At 42.5% G+C, this 17,836-nt stretch overlaps 2 protein-coding genes and 1 non-coding gene across 4 annotated transcripts in view; all 3 read left to right on the forward strand.

The window, feature by feature from the left end:
• Positions 1-3,316: 3,316 nt before the first annotated feature.
• On the forward strand, positions 3,317-3,388 carry trnae-cuc (transfer RNA glutamic acid (anticodon CUC)). The gene has a single exon. It is a non-coding gene; the product is annotated as a tRNA-Glu (tRNA).
• Positions 3,389-3,895: 507 nt separating this feature from the next.
• Positions 3,896-11,607, forward strand: dapk3 (death-associated protein kinase 3). Of its 2 annotated transcripts, XM_054769021.1 has the most exons (9): positions 3,896-4,084; positions 4,688-4,781; positions 6,283-6,643; positions 7,792-7,921; positions 8,014-8,062; positions 8,145-8,171; positions 8,248-8,400; positions 8,473-8,518; positions 10,046-11,604. In XM_054769021.1, exons 2-9 carry the CDS (start codon positions 4,720-4,722, stop codon positions 10,580-10,582), a joined length of 1,365 nt encoding a protein of 454 aa, XP_054624996.1. In that variant the 5' UTR covers positions 3,896-4,084; positions 4,688-4,719; the 3' UTR covers positions 10,583-11,604. The 2 variants fall into 2 exon arrangements, with proteins under 2 accessions (XP_054624996.1, XP_054624997.1); XM_054769022.1 differs by lacking the exon at positions 3,896-4,084 and having other exon boundaries at positions 4,690-4,781; positions 10,046-11,607.
• A 493-nt stretch (positions 11,608-12,100) lies between these two features.
• The window catches only part of prkci (protein kinase C, iota), a 37,096-nt gene continuing 31,360 nt past the window's right edge, over positions 12,101-17,836 (forward strand). Inside the window, exon 1 of the mRNA XM_054758723.1 lies at positions 12,101-12,412. Within this exon, the coding sequence (XP_054614698.1) occupies positions 12,330-12,412 (83 nt within the window). The 5' untranslated portion in view covers positions 12,101-12,329. The remainder of the gene's footprint in view (positions 12,413-17,836) is intronic.

Genomic DNA, 17,836 nt, shown 5'->3' on the forward strand with positions numbered 1-17,836 from the left:
ATATACAGTATATATATATATATATATATATATATATATATATATATATATATAGCAGCCACTGAAAAATCCCCCGCAGCAAATGTACATGTTATAGACCCTGTGTATAGCAGTCACCTGTCCAACGCGGCCAGCGGCCACCCATTTTGTCTCCCTTGGTCAATATCTGACCGCATATAGCGGCCAAATTACCAACTCAAGTAGAAGCTTCATGCACGAAAAAGTTTAGTTTTTCAATCAATGAAGCCGTCGTGTGTAGACTTTAATTACTGAGTCCTAGCTCAGTCACAATCATTCACAACATCCACACAAACTGTCAGTTGTTCCACATAAAAAAGCCAGCTTCTTTTGAGCTTGCTATTTCCTGGTCAAACATGTAACTTTAAGAGCATTTGCACCAAAACATTACCGCAAAGTAGGCTGGGAACAGGACGTGCTCCCAGCGACGCTACAATAAAAAAAAACATATGCTAGCATGCATGCGGCAGCGGGAGCAAAACTGAGTTGGGTTGTACTTAATTGAAGTATTTTGTCAGTTATCAGTTATTATTAAGCCTCTAGCTTCCTTTTAGTAAGTAAAAACCTTGGCTATGATTGCACTACATTGTCATGTAGACCTATAAAGTACACTTGGAAGAACAAGAGGTGAATAAATGTATTGCAACTGATGTGAAACTGATGAGGGGTAGGATTAAATAAGCTTTGCTTCTTCCTACTCCTTTTTGGACATGCAAAATTGTGAATTGTACTATGTGATGTGCTACTGTTTGACTCATATGCATGTTCAGGATGGATTAAAACCATGAACCATGAACCATGATAATAACAAGCCTAGTAGTGCTGTACAACTTTTATCCACAGTCCGCAGTGCCCTCTACTGGTCAACATTATTATTATTATTTTCCCTTTTTTCCTTTTTTTTCCTCTACTGGTCAACATTCAAACTGGATGCCAACCTGTCTATAGAGGCCACCTGTCTATAGCGGCCACTTTTGCAGACTCCCTCTAGTGGCCGCTATAGACAAGTTTGACTGTATCTATACCAGTATCTATACCAATATCTATACCAATATCTATACCAGTATCTATACCAATAATATCTGTACCAATATCTATACCAATATCTATGAATTAAAATGAATTATTAGAAAATACAAAAACAAAGACTCATCTCAATAGACAAATTAGGTCAAATCTCACGAACAAATAGGCTCAAAGAGCACCACAGTGTGTTTAACCCCGCCCCTCCCCCTGCTCAGTGTGGACACGGAGACGCCGCCACACATCTTGACCAATGACGTTCACCTTTAACAGAAAAAAGACGAGGAAAAAAGCTAATCGGCTCCCAAGGTCGCGGACCGGCTCCTGTCGTTCATTTAAAAGAGACGGCTCTTGTAGAGCCGATTCGTTCGCTACCACTGACACATCAAGATTGCCTTGCTGGTTTGGAGAGAGACGAAAGTGGCTCAACCAACCCACGCTTTGTGCTCAAGATGCAACAAAACACAACCTAAATCGTATAATTCTACTTCCGCTGAAAGGTGAAGCGATCCCAGCCGGTGTACTTTATACAGGATGAGCAAGTAATTATCATGGAGTGTTGTGAGGAGTTCCGAAAAAGATTACAGCTGCTAAAGGCGATACAGCTGCTTTAAAAGAGAGCTACCGTCAGCGAACAGCGGCTAGCTTAGTGGGTTAGCAACCTGTGTTGAGTGGAAAACCGCACTTGCCTGTTCGGTGACAGTAGCTCTCTTTTAAAGCAGCTATATCGCCATGGTAACTTAGGCTAAGCTCTTGCCTGGCCGGGACCAGGTTATGTCCAGGCTTTCATCTTAAAATCAGCAATGAAAGTGCTACTGTTTTACTCTTTAATTAGGAGATGGGGTCACCGTTTATTTAGAACCTACGAGGTTCCCGAGGGGTCATGGAAAAATAAAAAAGAGCATTCCCTGATGATATTATTCTTATATTACAATATTTGCTGGAGGAATAAACACTCTGAGGCATCAATAAACTACATTAAAAGACTTGTTTTAGTATTAAAAGGAAAAAAATGTAAAAAGTCGCCACAAAACACGTAACACGCAAAACACTGTCATCTAGTGGTGACATCGAGTTACAGCAGATTCAAATAATGAAGGAACTTACTGTACATCATCAAAAACGAAAGTTGGTACTCCAATGTATTCATTTTTTAAACGGATAAGTGTTAATATGTCAAAGTTGCGCACTGCTGAGCGTTGATAAATGAAAAGACTAGTAGGGTTTAGTTAGTGTAATAATCAGCGTTAACTTGCGCATTCACACGCTGCATGCTGGCACGCCAGCGGTCCTCCCTCCCTGTACTGGCGGCGGCAGTGTTGCTTTTAGCAGTCATCATCTTTTGGGAATTCCTCATAACGCTCCATAATGATTACATACTAAATTTTTGCAAAAACACTGGCTGGGATCGCTTAATTTTTCAGCGGAAGTAGCATAAAATGACGTCACACGCCCAGCCGAAAACCGGACTTGACAAAGTAAGTTGATAACCACCGTCACGGGACAAATTAAGCCCGATTGCGGATATTTTGTTGAGTTGCAGCTTGAGCACAAAGCCTGGGTTTGTTGAGCCACTTTCGCCGTGCACCCCCTAAACAGCATACCCCCCCTAGAAACGCGTGCGCGAGTTTAACAGTGATGTGGCGGTCGCGAACGAATCGGATCCAAGAGCCGGTTCGCATCGGTGGGAGCCAATTGGGAGCCGATTAGGGTTTTTTTCTGTTAAAGGCGAATCTCATTGGCCAATATGTGTGGCGGCATCCAGTGTCTACACCGAGCAAAGGGAGGGGCGGGGTTAAACACACTGTAGTGCCCTTAGGGCCGATTCGTTCGTGAGATATTAGAATGAAGAGATTTGACCCAATTTGTCTGTTGAGACGGGTCTTTATTTTTGTATTTTATTATAAAACATTATATTATATTTGTGCCTGGGTTTAAATAAATCAATTTAAATAATAAACATTTGACATTTTTAGATTAGTAATGAATGTTACACAATACACATAATTTGGTAATTTAATTTAAGTCAACAAAACAATCAGAGGAGCCACTTGGGAAACGAAAGAGTCGACTCTTTTTACAGAGCCGAGCCAAATGAATCGGCTCTGTACCATATAGTACTGGAACTGGCTGCAAAAACGAGTACGCGTGTGTGTGTGTGTGTGTATGTGTAACGTTAGAGATATTAAAAAATAGTCTCTTATTTGATAGGTCCGTGTGTGTGTGTGTGTGTGTAACGTTAGAGATATTAAAAAATAGTCTCTTATTTGATAGGTCCCTGGTGGTCTAGTGGTTAGGATTCGGCGCTCTCACCGCCGCGGCCCGGGTTCGATTCCCGGTCAGGGAACTTTATTTTATCTCTCCCTTTTGTGGATGGAAGTGTGTAGTTTACTATAAACTGAGAGTGCCCAGTGGATTTATTATACGGAAAGTCACATGTTATGCGCATACATACTTTATCCATTAGGTAATCATTGAAGATAAAAAAGCTCCCTGACATGTGTAATGTCGTCATCGTCTGGCTGATGATGACAAACACTTGTTCAGCTGTACTCGCCCACAAACTGTTCCTGTCAGCCTACACTAGAAAAATACTATACGTTACAATATTCCATAGTATTTTGTGAGCAACCATAAAGCCCCTTATAGCGCGGGCAAGTTAACTCTTGATGACGTCATGCCATATGTTCTCCCTTCTGGCAGATATTTACCTGCATCAGTGGGTTCACGGCAACACCGGAAGTTATGTGAATCATGCTTTCAGAATAAGACACGTCTTCTACACAGGCGACGTCACAGCTCTTTAAAGGTTGAACAGCAACACCCCAATGCATTCCATTTGGAATTACTTAAATGAAGGATTTGTGTCATGATTTGGCGAAAATCACACCACGGAGCTCAGCAATTTCAACACGTTGATAAGAGTTATTTTGAAAACCTGTAAGGAAGGCTTTATGAGTCGCAGCGGTTAGCGCGACAGTATTGATGGATTCCACGGTCAGTTACTTTGAAGCGGAATGCGGCCCTCGTAGCTTACATTAATGTAAGTACCCTGCTGTAATTATCTAGTACTTTACGATAAATATATTTTTATATTTATGACAGCTCGTTCAGAGGACATATTGTTTGTTTTACGATGGCGAGAAGAATCGGTGTTTCAACAGCTTGTTAGCTAGTTTGCCAGCTAAGCTAACTACGTTCCCGGACCAGCATGTAGTTGCTTCATCCTTGCCACCAAAAAATGTTTGTTTGACGAACATTACAACGTTTGCTCTAAAATAACATATAAATAATCGGTCATAATATAATAATGTATTGTTATTGTCTTTTTATTTACTCCTGTCTCAAAGTCAACACAGCAGCGTTCATATCTTGTAATTATTATGCTGTTTTTTTATTACTATCATTTGATAAAGTATAGTAAAAGTATAAAACGAGCGAGGTCCACAGTCCTGGTCTATGCAAAGCAGGCAAGGATGATGTCAGTAGGACTGGTATGCAGAGACGCTGACATCACCCTTGAACGTGTTGGCCAAATAAGGAGGGAAGAAGGTGCTTGCCGGCACGGAGGATTGTTTTGCCATGGAACTGAGATGTGGAGGACATTCTATTGACGTTTTCAGCTGAGGATGTGTTGTCTTTGCAGTGTCAGACACTCAGGAGGTGCAGCAGCAGGTCATGGCCGGCTTCAGGCAGGAGGATGTTGAGCTCTACTATGAGATGGGAGAGGAGCTGGGCAGGTATGTTCCTCTGGATCTTCGTTCGCCTTTGGTTTCCAACATAAGCCAAGAAAAAGAGCGCCATACACTTGACGCTACAGTGCAACAAAATGTCATACATTTAAAAAAAGCGTAGTAGAACCTCTTAAAGGGATAGTTGGGATTGTTTAACATGAAGTTATATGACATCCCCATCAGCAGTGTAGTACAGCAACTGGTCATTCATGTGTATGTGATGAAGATGCTCACGGTAATGCCGCTCTTCTTCCACAACGGAGGCCTGCGGCACATCTTGTTTACGTGTGTGTTCCACAGTGGAAGAAGATGCGAGCGTCTTCATCACATACACAAGAACGGAGAGGCGACGGTGCGCAGGGAGACAAATATAACGCAGAGCATTTGGTGAGGTCTGATTTTTTTTTTTTTGTTTTTTTTGTTTTTGGGAGGGGCATTTTTGTGATGCAAATGTGTCACTCTTTTGAACACATTGTTTTGAGAAGCCAAACTCTTTACTTAATGACACAGCATAATAGTAGTCATGCCAAAATATTGTGTTGCTGCTGGATGTTCAGCTATGATTTGAAATACTCTACACTATGTTTTAAAATGTACCAGACGCATTAGGTGACTTTGCACATACAGTAGTATGGTATGGGTATCGCTGATACCAGCCGAAATCTTTACCCAGTATCGGATCGGAAATGAAATCGGTGGTATCACACATCGCTAGAGCGCACATTGCCGCAATCTTTACTTCCGTAAACATGCGGGAAATGCGAGTGACGCTGTGCTCTCACGCGTGCACGCCACTTCCCCGACGCCGTGCGCTCACATTAACGAGTCGCATTTGTTTGGTAACGTGAACGGCCACATAAAAGAATCGGAATTGTGCGTCATACTCTGCAGTGTGAACGTAGCCTAAGTCGTGTCTTGTTTACGTAATGTTTGCTAAACACCATTCCATGATAGCGACAAGGCTGCAAAGCATCATACATGTTACATAAACGCCTTTTCACAGCCATAAGTTGACGGTGGGGGGAGCCGTACACAATAAAAAGACTTCTTTTACTCTCATTAGGAAGCTGATTGAAAAGAATAATTAGGATAAGCACCTCCATCACCTACCATTCTGTGTTTTGGAGGCGACCAATCCTCATCTCCATGTCTTAAGTCAATGTTCTGTTAGTTTCATTTCCAAATGTTTCTTCCTCCTCGGAAACTATTGACTAAATCTAGGCTATAATGACTGTCAACATCCTCTGTCCCGTACACCGCCATGTTTGTTTACCCGAGTGATAGTACCCGATGGCGTAGCTTCCGGAAATGAGAATGAACAGCGAGAGCTCGCTCGTCACGGCTGGCGGCATCAACTAGCTTCTGCCATCTACATTCTGATCTTCTCTCGATGTCCACCTGATGCATATTGTACTGAGCAGCCAGGACATTGATGCATTCTACTGTTCTAATCCCACTTACCACTTTTGGGACCCTTCCTTTGGGTCTGCTCGCATCTTCTCCCTAGCGGGCAGTTTGCCATCGTGCGGAAGTGCAAGGAGAAAAGATCGGGCGTGGAGTACGCCGCCAAGCTCATCAAGAAGCGCCGCCTGTCGTCCAGCCGGCGGGGCGTGAGCCGCGAGGAGATCGAGCGTGAGGTCAACATCCTGCGCGAGATCCAGCACAGCAACATCATCACGCTGCATGATGTCTTTGAAAACAAGACAGACGTCATCCTCATCCTGGAGCTGGTGTCCGGCGGCGAGCTCTTTGACTTCCTGGCCGAGAAAGAGTCGCTGACCGAGGAGGAGGCCACGCAGTTCCTCAAGCAGATCCTGGACGGCGTGCACTACCTCCACTCCAAGCGCATTGCTCACTTTGACCTCAAGGTTCATTTTTACATTTCAATAGCTTTTACTCTCATTTGTTTTGAAGCTACAATGGAATGACATCAATACTTAACAAGCTACGTCAGATGCGGTCAACATTCCAAGTAGTGGACATCTTCACCTCATGAAGTGGCCGTCTCTTCTACTTGTAGTTAGTCGCAGTTTGCCAGAAGGACTTGAAAACACCAAAGGTGATCTGACAAACCACATGCAACATTTACAAAACCTCAGATGCTTTTCTTATCTTTAGATTTTTATTTCAGGTTGACTTTAAAACACCAAAGAGGAAGAAAAAGCAAGTTCATTTCAATGGAACTTTTTATTTTATTTTATTTTTATTTTCAGTTTGTCTTTGAAACTGAACTTTTCAACGCCAAAGAGTGAGAAAAAGCAAGTTTATTTTTATTTTTATTTTTATTTTTATTTTATGGTCAGGGAGGGTGTTAGTGTTAGGGTTTGTCTTTGAAACTGAACTTTAAAACGACAAAGAGTAAGTAAAAGCAAGTTAATTTTAATTTTATTTAAATTTTCAGTTTGTTTTGAAACAGAATTTTTAAAACACTATTTTATTTTATTTTATTTTCAGTTTATCTTTGAAACTGAGCTTTAAAACACCAGAGTAAGTAAAAGCAAGTTATTTTAATTTAATTTTATTTAAATTTTTAGTTTGTTTTTTAAACAGAATTTTATAAATAAATTAATAAATTAATTAATAAATAAATAAAAAATAAAATAAAAAAAACAAACTCTGATGCATTTTTAGAATACTTTTTCAAATCATTTGTGTTTTATTAATATTAATGTACGTGACAAAATAGCTGCAAAATAGCTGCATTTGATGTGTTGTTAAGTGGTCATCATCCAGCGGCTTTACGTAGCTCTGCATGCGCTGTAAAACGTGGGCTGCGCTACTCTGCTGTGGGTGCGAGTCACGCGTGTTGGACGTGTCGTGCTGTTGTTTAACAATCAACTCGTCAGCGCTATGAATGCTGACTCAGCACTTTTGTCCTTAGCGCTATTATAACATTGGTTGTGTTTCTGCTATGTTGTGCAATATACATGTGGTGAAAGCTGATTCCATTTTATGTGTGGTCTTTGTGCTTTCATGCTATGCTATGCTATGCTATGCTATGCTGTTTGTGTTCCAGCCGGAGAATATCATGCTGCTGGACAAGAACGTTCCCAATCCCAGGATAAAGCTGATTGATTTCGGGATTGCCCATCAGATTAAAGCAGGGAACGAGTTCAAGAACATTTTTGGAACGCCGGAGTTCGTAGGTGAGGCCTCGTGTCATCTTGTTGGCAGCCTAGATGAGATGTGGTTGTAGTTGACATCTCCACATGTGGTTGACGCGCTGCGTGCTTTGCAGCTCCAGAAATAGTCAACTACGAGCCGCTGGGCCTGGAGGCCGACATGTGGTAAGATGTAAACCTTCCCTAGGACTCTGTGAGGGATTCAAGCACCGCTTCCCTGTTTTAATGTTTGCTATCTTCTCTGCAGGAGCATCGGCGTCATCACGTACATCCTGTAAGTCATGTTGTGGATGGCGACAAACATTGGCCCAGTCCTCGTCTAAAGCCACGCTACGCTGTCTTTGCTTCAGGTTGAGCGGCGCCTCGCCGTTCCTGGGTGACACCAAGCAGGAGACCCTCACCAACATCTCGGCCGTCAACTACGACTTTGACGAGGAGTACTTCAGCAACACCAGCGAGCTGGCCAAGGACTTCATACGACGCCTGCTGGTCAAAGATCCCAAGTAGGAGTTTGAATACGGACCATGAAGAGCACTTTTGTGTGCAGCCTTCTTCTGACCGATTGTCCGTTGCAGGAAGAGAATGAGCATTGACGACAGTCTGCAGCATTCGTGGATAAAGGTACTTCTTTCTCTCCTACGCTTTGTATGTGCTGCTGTCTATCTGGCTCCGTGCCCAAATTCTAATACCACAACCTGCTCACACCATCGCAACTTCATAAGAAGTCCTACCAACACTCATATGTGCCATTTATTCATTATTATGATTTTATTTTAGGCATTAACATTTCTCTCTTGTTTACCACTCTCAAAGCCCAAACCTTTTCTTGAATTTTAATGCCCTACTTACTAGGTTGGACACAAGAAATTAAGTGACTCACATGTATTTCACTCATCTGACCGTGCCTCGCCATGGCGCCGTTCGGCTGGAGCATTTTTGTGTCCCTTTTAAAACATATTGCTCCTGTCGTGGTGTTTTCCTCACACGGTTAGCTTCTTCTGTTTCTACTCTTGTTTACAGTATTGGTGGTTAGCAAGCAGCTCACGCAGTTAGCTAGCTTGGTAGCCATGACCACAACAGGAGATTGACTAACAATAATCTCCAGCCAATCAGGATGCAGAAGCCAATGGGTGGTGCAGACAGAAGAGAGAAAATAGAGAGACACCGCCTCCTTGTGCTAGAGCACAGAACTGCAACACTAAACTTCCCACAATGCAGTTCTTCCTAAAGGGCCAGCGCGGCCTCTAACAGCCATACCCTGTATAAAAAAATAAAAATAAAAAAGCACTAAAATTGCACGAAAAAAATCAACAAAACAGCGAAAGGTGAACCGCGATGGAGCAAGGGAACACTGTCTTACCATTCGGTGTAAGGTGTTTATTTGGGAGATTCTTTCCTTTTTAATGGATACATTTTGACAAAAATGGCATCTTTTTTTAATCATTTCCACAGATGAATAACAAGATGATGACATTATTGTACTCTATTATACTACAATTACCTTTTCCTATCATAAAAAATGTGTTTTTATAATAATAATGATGAGGAATTTATCATTTTTTTCTGCAGATAAGGAAATGATTGTATTCTATTGTAGCGTTATATTTAATCTGACCAACTGCAAAAATCTTTCCTTTGTGTCCTATTAAAAAAAAATAATAACTTTTTTTTTATGCATTTGGGAAAACAGGCATTTATCATATTCTATTTAATATTATATTATGTATTTACTGCATATATTTACTATGTACTTTTTTTGAATTCACAATGTATTGTTTTTTATGTAAAATAACAGCAAACATTTTTATTCCCATTTTCTCGAAAAACAACCACCACCAATATCCACTATGCATTTTATACAAATGTTTTTCTAATGGAATTGATGAATAATGATATTATCGTAAATTAGTCACGTATATTTTAATGAGAATAATAATAATAATAATAAGTTTCCATCCATCCATTTTCTTCCGCTTCCAAGTCGCGGGGGCCGCAGTCTCAGTGGAGAAGCTCAGACTTCCTGGAGGAATTGGATTGTTGTTTCCATTTGAAAAAAAGAACAACCAAGACATTAAAATAATTACAAGAATAATCTTAGTTTTTGTGTTGACAAACTTTGAATCGCCATCCTTGTCTTCTGCCGTCCAGGTCATCAAGAGACGCAACGTGCGCCCAGAGGAGCGAGACCACAAGCCCGAGCGGCGGCGGCTGAAGACCACCCGCCTGAAGGAGTACACCATCAAGTCCCACTCCAGCATGCCGCCCAACAACACCTACGTCAACTTTGAGCGCTTCTCCCAAGTCCTGGAGGAGATCGCTTCGGCTGAGGAGGGCCTGAAGGACCTGGAGCGCAACCAGCGCTCGTGCCGCGAAGATGTGGCCGCCCTGCTCTCCATCTACGAGGAGAAGGAGTCCTGGTACAAGGAGGAGAGCCAGAGCATCTCCGGCGACCTGAGCGGCATCCGCCAGGAGCTGCAGCGCACGCAGGCCCAGCGCAAGAAGAGCCAGGAGGACGCCCGGCTGGCCACGCAGTCCGCCAACATCCTCAAGCGCAAGTTCGGACGCCTGGAGAGCCGCTATGAGTCACTGGCCGAGCAGGTGGCCTCGGAGGTGCGCTGGGTGGAGGAGCTGGTCCGCTCCATTTCCGCCGAAAAGGACCGCCTCGGCTCCGGCAGCACGCCGTGAGCTCAGCGACTCTTTGATTCCTCACATAACTCGGGAGTACGGAGGGCACCATCCTCCCATTAAAGAGGGCTCCTTAGTGTACTGTACATTAATTTATTCTTTTTACGCCACATTTTATGTACTGTACTTTTACTCCTCACTTACGCTGTATTTTTACACCGCATTTTCTAACTGTCAGGATGTTCTCGTGTTTTTCATAGCCGCCGCATGCGTTCGGGGACGCATTGAAGCCTTCAGTGTGCAGACAGCCATGCATTGTTAGCATCGCAGCGCTTTCAACCATCACATTGTTTTGCTCAGTGTCTTGAAACTTTTGCACAGTCGCCTTTTAAACGTTGTGTAAATTTTTTAACGTTTGTCATCTTTGCACACCTCAAACATTCCATTGACCTTTTACAGATTCCATAATGCCCGCCCCCCTACTCTACATGTATTCATTGGCACTTGATTTAATTATAGCAACGTTCCAAAATATTTTTAAAATCAATCTCTTAGCTGTAAAGAGCTGTAAAAATGAACAGGTGCAGCTTATTCCAAATAAAGTTTTATCTGTAACTTGTGTTTGTTGTTGTGTTAAAAGGCGTAGCTGGTTAGTAGTAGTAGTAGTAGTAGTTAGTAGTTTCAATCATACTGTATATTGCATTTGTAATGTATTTTTTAAAACCGGTTTCATCAGTGCCCTACGGTGGCGGTTTATCAGAATCCACAAAGATGTACTTTTTGCTAATCAACTTTGGTGTCCTTTCCGATGAAACTATAACGCCCATTCGTTCCTGGTGCCGCCTATTACCTGACTTGGATCTCAGTCAAAGCCAGCCTCAATCAGGTCGTTGGTGTGGTCTAATATATGGATTGGCCTGTCTAAAACGGGGTGTTGAGTGCTGTTTAATGCTTGGATGCTGAACTAAGAAACTCACATTCCTTCCGGTGTCCTTATATTTGTATTAATATAACTCAACAATAATAAACAATGAACAAACGAGAATACTTAAATCCAAAAGTATGTGGAGATAATTACGGAAACGAACATATTGACCTGTCCTGATAAACACAGGGCAGTGAGACGTTTACTTGCCGTGGGAACGCAGTTGAAACTAGTATTTTTCTTCTCGAAAATGACCCTTTCCCTCTCGCGTCTGTCACTATATGTTTTTTTTAATCACTTTTGCTTGAGCTTAATGTCGCTATTACTTCTGAGCCATAGCACTTGAATACGCCACATGTCCTCGGGGTCTCTGTTATGTCCGAGCTCAGAGATGTGTACTTGAATTACCACATGAAAGCTCCAGTTGGTACGGTCAGAAAAAGTAAAAAAAAAAAAAGTACCGTTAATGGCTATTATAAGCAGGATTATTAGCATCACATGAATAAATATGTACAGATAAGAATGTATATGTGTTTTAAATTTCATTAAAAGTATGTATACATTTTATTATAACGTAAGATTTGCTGCTTCACATTATGCGCCACCCCCAAACATTCCAGCAATGGACTGGTCCATTGCCGGGCCTATGCAGTAGGGAGTTGTTTGGCGGAGCTCTCAAGTTTTTCTTTACTTTACATTTTATTTTAATTTACCCGCACAAGAGTCGTTTTTTCGTTGTTTTCTTCGCTTATCACTCGCACCTTCCGCTCCGACATTTCGACGTCGCTGTGGTCGCGGCAACACCAACTAAAAACAGGCTCGCCGAGCAGGACAGCGGGACGGAAGGGGAAGCGCATCGGCTGACCGCGGCTGGCTGAGCTGATGATGCCGACGTTGCGGGACAGCACCATGTCCCACCCCGGAGAGAATTCACACCAAGTCCGGGTGAAAGCGTACTACAAAGGGTGAGAAATAACCTCATCTTTGTCACCTTTCCTTGATAAACAAGCACCTACTAGCGAGCCTTGTAACCAGGCGGCTAACATTAGCACGCCAAGCTAACGGCTAATGCCAGTGCGCGCGTGCGCGTGCGTGTGTGTGCGTGTGCGTGTGCGTGTAAGTAACTTGACAAGGCAGTCAGACAGGTGAAACTATCCAGACCCCGTGGAAGTAAACAGGGCATTTATCGTCTCTTTGTACCGTCTTAAAAACTCATCTGTATGGCAGCGCTTTTAACGTTTGAATTCCGTTTGTTTGTAGCGTGAAAGTGGTCAAGTTTGTGAAGTACAGTAGTTGGCTAGCAGCAGTGGCTAGCCGTCCTTGCTAACTGTCCATCAACAGGCCCAGTTTCACCAAGCAGGAGTTGTTCAAGGAGGCTTTAAACAAGTTTTTTATTCACATTGTTCAATTGAATTGGACCAAAATGGGGACTATTAACTGATGAAAAACGCCAAACTATTTAATAAACTTGCTTTTGAAGGTAGTGATCACCAGTTTTGGCAATGATAAATTGTATTATTGTAATAAATACTTTGAAAAAGTGGTGTAGAAATTAATTGTTACTCAGTTCAAGAGATGAGACGATACACAAGAATGGGTCTACAAGACAAGATTTTAACATTACTTTGAAGAAAAGTACAATGAAAAAGTATATGACAATATAGCTCAAGTTCCATTTTCATTTTCTATACCGCTTCTCCTCTTTAGGGTCGCGGGGGCATGCTGGAGCCTATCCCAGCTTGACTAATTTAATTTCTACTACGTTACACTCTTCTGCGGTTGGTGTGCATGCTCGCAGGGCTTACTCGTTTCATGCTGTTGTTCTATGGCACAAACGTGCCAAGGTGCTGAAACCAATGCACAGAGTGAACCCCTCTTCTTGCCAGTTTGGAGGCAAGGCACATGTTTCGTGTTTTCTTTTATTTTATTAAAAAAAGGTAAAGGCATGATATTATTGTAAGTGTGAACACGTCAGAAAGAGAATGTGAACCGAAATTGGTTCATAATAGTGATGAGTCGGTTGTGAACGAAACAGCTCTTAGAGCCGTCTCTCTGAGAGCCGACTCTTTTTTTCCCTCTCGTCTTTGTGGTGCCGGATGTGCCATTTGGGAGCCGAAATAGCCGTGTCTCTGTCGTGAGCCACGCCAAAAGAGGCGGTTTTCTAAAATAAAAAAAAGGTGACTTTCCCATCACTAGTTCATAAATCTAGATGGTGGGGGTGTCACCAGATCTTGCAAGTTTAAAACGTGAATTTCTTGTTGAGGAAAACAAAACCTGTCTCGTGCGCAATAGGCCTGGGATGATAACAAATAAACAAATTCATCACACCATAAATGGAAACCGTATCTGTGGGAAGGCAGGAAGAGAGTTCACTCTGTGCATTGCTTTCGGCACCTTGGTGCATTTGTTCCATAGAAGAACAGCATGAACGGAGTGAGCCCTTTTTGTCAGTCATATAGTCTCTTTGTCTCGGTAGGTGGAGGCGGGGCCGCTAGCATCCACACAGAGTGCGGCAGAGTGTAACAGAGTATGAATTATATGAGTAGATTGCAATGTATGGTCAGATATTTTTAATATTTTTTCATTGTACTTCTCCTTTACTTCTTCAAAGTAAAGTTAAAATCGTGTCTGGTCTCGTCTCGACATTTAGAGCTTGTAGTTGACATAAAACTGCCTTGTCGGTTATTTCCGTCGCCGTCACGTGACCAGAAGTGAGCTTTGAGGACAAGCCAGCATAATATCTGAATATTTGGAAGGACATGACTGTGGACACCCCGGTCCACAGTCTCCTGATATTTTGTTGACTTGTTCTCCAAAATGAATCGTAGAAGTAATCCCACTTTGTCGCAAGTCTAGATGAGCATTGGAACGTGCAAGACGGACTTGTGCGCCTGCGTTCGTTCTTCTTCCATGGTTTGGTGTGTCACGTGGTTCTGCCTGCGTGTCTGTTCACAGCGCCAACCGCAGGCATGCCTTGTGTATTTCACCCTGTGATCCGTTCCTGTCAACCCTGCCAAAAGAATCTCAAGAATGTTTTCATGTGGGCAGGGCCTAAATGATGCTTTCAACACATACTGTTGATGTGAGGGAGGGGCGCCTACAGCAGCACCCGCTGCTCGTTGAGAAGAGTGATATGTGCTTTTCCAAAATTGATTACTGATTACTTACTAAATATAGCGACAAAGTCACTAAGTTGGCAACGCTGATCCCTCCTGCTACGTCTTATTCTCTGGCAGACCATGTGTGTTATAATGTGTTTATGGGTGATGGTGAACAGGTTGTGTCAAATATATTTGTGGTGGGTGTCTACAAATGAGTAGTGCCAAAATGTGTAGGCATTGAAGTATGGAAGCATTATAGGCTGTGCAGGTGTTGCAGTGTAGACGTTCCAGTATTAGCAAGCTTGCAGAAATATTGCACCATGTGAGACCAACTAAGCTCCGACTGAAGCAGGTCATCTCCTCCACCGCGCCACGGGTCATCACCACAGGTTCTTTCCTCCTCCTGCCCCCGCTTTTGACAGAGCCAGGAATCGGAGCCCCAGGACAGGACTTGAAAAACGTGTCGCGCCAGTCCCATCGTTTTGGCGAAATCCACCTGCTGCCGTGTGGGGCGAGTCACGCCTCGGCAGCGCCTTTCAGTTGTGTTGTTGAGGAGGTGACGTCTCGCAAAGACAAGCATCTCCGGCATGCGTGAGGCTATCGCTCAGGAATGCCAGCTATGCCCGCCAAGAGGAAATGAAGCTGATGGCCATTTTGATGAAGACAGGACAATGAGGCCTTGCCCTGTGGGACTTTGAAGCTGGAACAAGCTGGTACTTTCCACAGGAGACGGATGACAACCTTGCATTAGAACTTTGGTTCTTAACCTTGTTGGAGGTACCGAACCCCACCAATTTCAAATGGCCATTCACCGAACCCTTCTTTAGTGAAAAATTAAATATATTTTTTTTTCCAAATTCAAGACATAGGTATATGTTTGTTTACTGGTGCACAAAATGACGGAGACAGGACGCTGACTCCCATCACGGTCCATGATACGTGTTAATCCATGCTGTACATATTCGTCCGACCACTTTCTTTTTTTGCTCCACATACTGTAGTTAGTATGGAGTAAAATTTTAAGAAGGAAATCACACAACGTACTACCACATAAGTTACACGTTGACTACTTGATGGTGTAGTTTTGTTTGTACTCGGAACAGGGAAGTCAGCATGAGAGTGAGGTGATCTCTAAGTTAAAAGCGTTCCAGTTGCCAAGTCAGAAAAACTTTACACTATAGAAATATTTTTTATAAATTATTTATTGATTATTTACCGTTTACACACGAGGCAGCCATCATTGATTGTTAACTCAGAGGTGGTGTGGATTCTCTGACTTCCAAGTTGAACATTCGGACTTTGGGGGGGCGTTTCAGTCAGGCGTTCCCGCTAGGAACTCAGAAATTCAAACTTCCACGTACAAATGGAACGCACCATGAGCGCGCTAAATTCTTCGCAGCACTGATTGGCCAAGGCAAGCAATGTAATGTGATTATTGGCAGCCAGTGATGGCTAAGTGGCGGCGTGTCATCACAAATTGAGACAATGGGTCCAGTGGGTCTTAACCTCTGTGGCGGACGCTCCGCCGATCCCCTGGGACTGACTCACCGAACCCGTAGGGTTCGATCGAACCCAGGTTAAGAACCACTGCATTAGAACAAGTATCTCCATTGGCAGCATGAGCAGGCTGGTGGTGTCAGGCGGACTTGTCTTCTATTACCCACAAACCTTCATAAAGTCACTACTACACTATCTCACAAACCTTGATCACATCGTCTCAAGGAATCACACTACAAGAAATGAAAGTGCATGTACTTTAGAGTAGTCTGTGTACAGAAGCTTTCATTGTAAGAAGAGCCTAGTGTAGAATAGCCAACACAGTCTGAGGATTCCTGTGTCAGGCATGTTGTTGGGCAGGAAAACTGGGATTAGAGCAGCTCAGCTCCGTACATGAGGTATTTTAAACAGCCCCCCCTCCCCTCCTTTTGTAGCAGGGAGTAGCTGGTCTTTCTCGAATCGGTGTGGGGAACCTATGGCTTTGGGAGCCATATCTGGCTCTTTTGATAGCCGCATCTGGCCCGCATTTCTTAGCACGGCTGCCGATCCGCCATATTTTGAAGATGGGATAATATCGGCTTCTGCCACGAGATGGGCCACGCCAGTGAAACATTTCTGGGTTCGCCAGAAACTGCTGGTTGTGCATACCAGGGACCGTCAGTAAATGACTATTATGCTGAAGCAGGTTTGTTAAAAAAAAAAAAAGTCATATATTCTCAATCACACCATAAATTGATCTATAACCATGTCAAATGATTAGTCCTATCCTGAAACTTTTACAGTTCTATCTTTTATTGGATTAGGGACCTGACTCACAGAGGTTTGTTCCAAAAGCCAAACAATATTGTTGCTCACGCTGTGGAATAAAAAAGTACATTCAGCAATACTTTGCTTGCATTATTTTTAATGCTTTGAAGAGCTATTTTCACAACCGGATTCAATTCCACAAATTCTTGTTTGTAACAAAAGCTTATTTTAAAAAAAGGATCAGATCGGCAAGACTGTTAAAAAAAATTTGGATCGGAAGCCAAAAAATGTGGATTGGGACATTCAATAATCAATAAGAATTCAATAATAATTCAATAAATAATTCAATAAATAATTCAATAAGAAATATATATAAAACTTCTTAGCATATCTACATGTGTTGCTTTACAACAGGGATGTTCAAAGTGTGGTCCGGGAGCCATTTGTGGCCCGCGGCTGCTTTTTTATTGGCCCGCAGCACATTATAAAAATAAAATTTTTAACAAGAAAACTTAAAAAAAAAAAAAAAAAAAAAAAAAACGGCAAAAATGGACAGACATTTTACCAGAATAAAGTGAACATATTAACAGAAAGTTGTAATCTAAGAAAAAAATGGTAATTTTACGAGAATAACATTGTAATATTAGGAGGGGGAAAAATGTTGTTTTTGTAGCACAGAGTTGAAATATGAACGAAAACATATGTTGTTTTTTTTTTTAAGTGGCATTATTATGAGAAATGAACAAAACAATGAAAAAAGTTATCATTTTTGGAAAACTAGGTTGCAGAAAAGGTTATTACGCTACGTCAATAAAGTCAAAATCTTCCAGGGATAAACGAGAAGAGAATTTATGTAATACCAGACGTGACCAGTAGATGTCCTTGTGTTCTCAGTCATGTTGAGCAAACATCTGAAGAAGAGACACTTGCTTTACGGTATGGCGGCAGAGGGTGTCCAACCTGGGTGCAGCTTGCCGGGCCATGCCAGGGCAGCTCCACCTGCCCTCTGTACCCTGCTTCCCCTGACCTCTGGGGCGTCTCATG

The sequence above is a fragment of the Dunckerocampus dactyliophorus genome, chromosome 2, assembly GCF_027744805.1.
Source record: "Dunckerocampus dactyliophorus isolate RoL2022-P2 chromosome 2, RoL_Ddac_1.1, whole genome shotgun sequence".
In the NCBI taxonomy this organism is placed as follows: domain Eukaryota; kingdom Metazoa; phylum Chordata; class Actinopteri; order Syngnathiformes; family Syngnathidae; genus Dunckerocampus; species Dunckerocampus dactyliophorus.

Bases quoted from the DNA above. Each gene is read 5' to 3' on its own strand.
- dapk3 (XM_054769021.1), top strand. From the start codon at position 4,720: ATGGCCGGCTTCAGGCAGGAGGATGTTGAGCTCTACTATGAGATGGGA. The intron at 4,782-6,282 runs GTATGTTCCTCT...TCTTCTCCCTAG, and splicing joins ATGGGAGAGGAGCTGGGCAG to CGGGCAGTTTGCCATCGTGC. The intron at 8,401-8,472 runs GTAGGAGTTTGA...TGTCCGTTGCAG, and splicing joins CTGCTGGTCAAAGATCCCAA to GAAGAGAATGAGCATTGACG.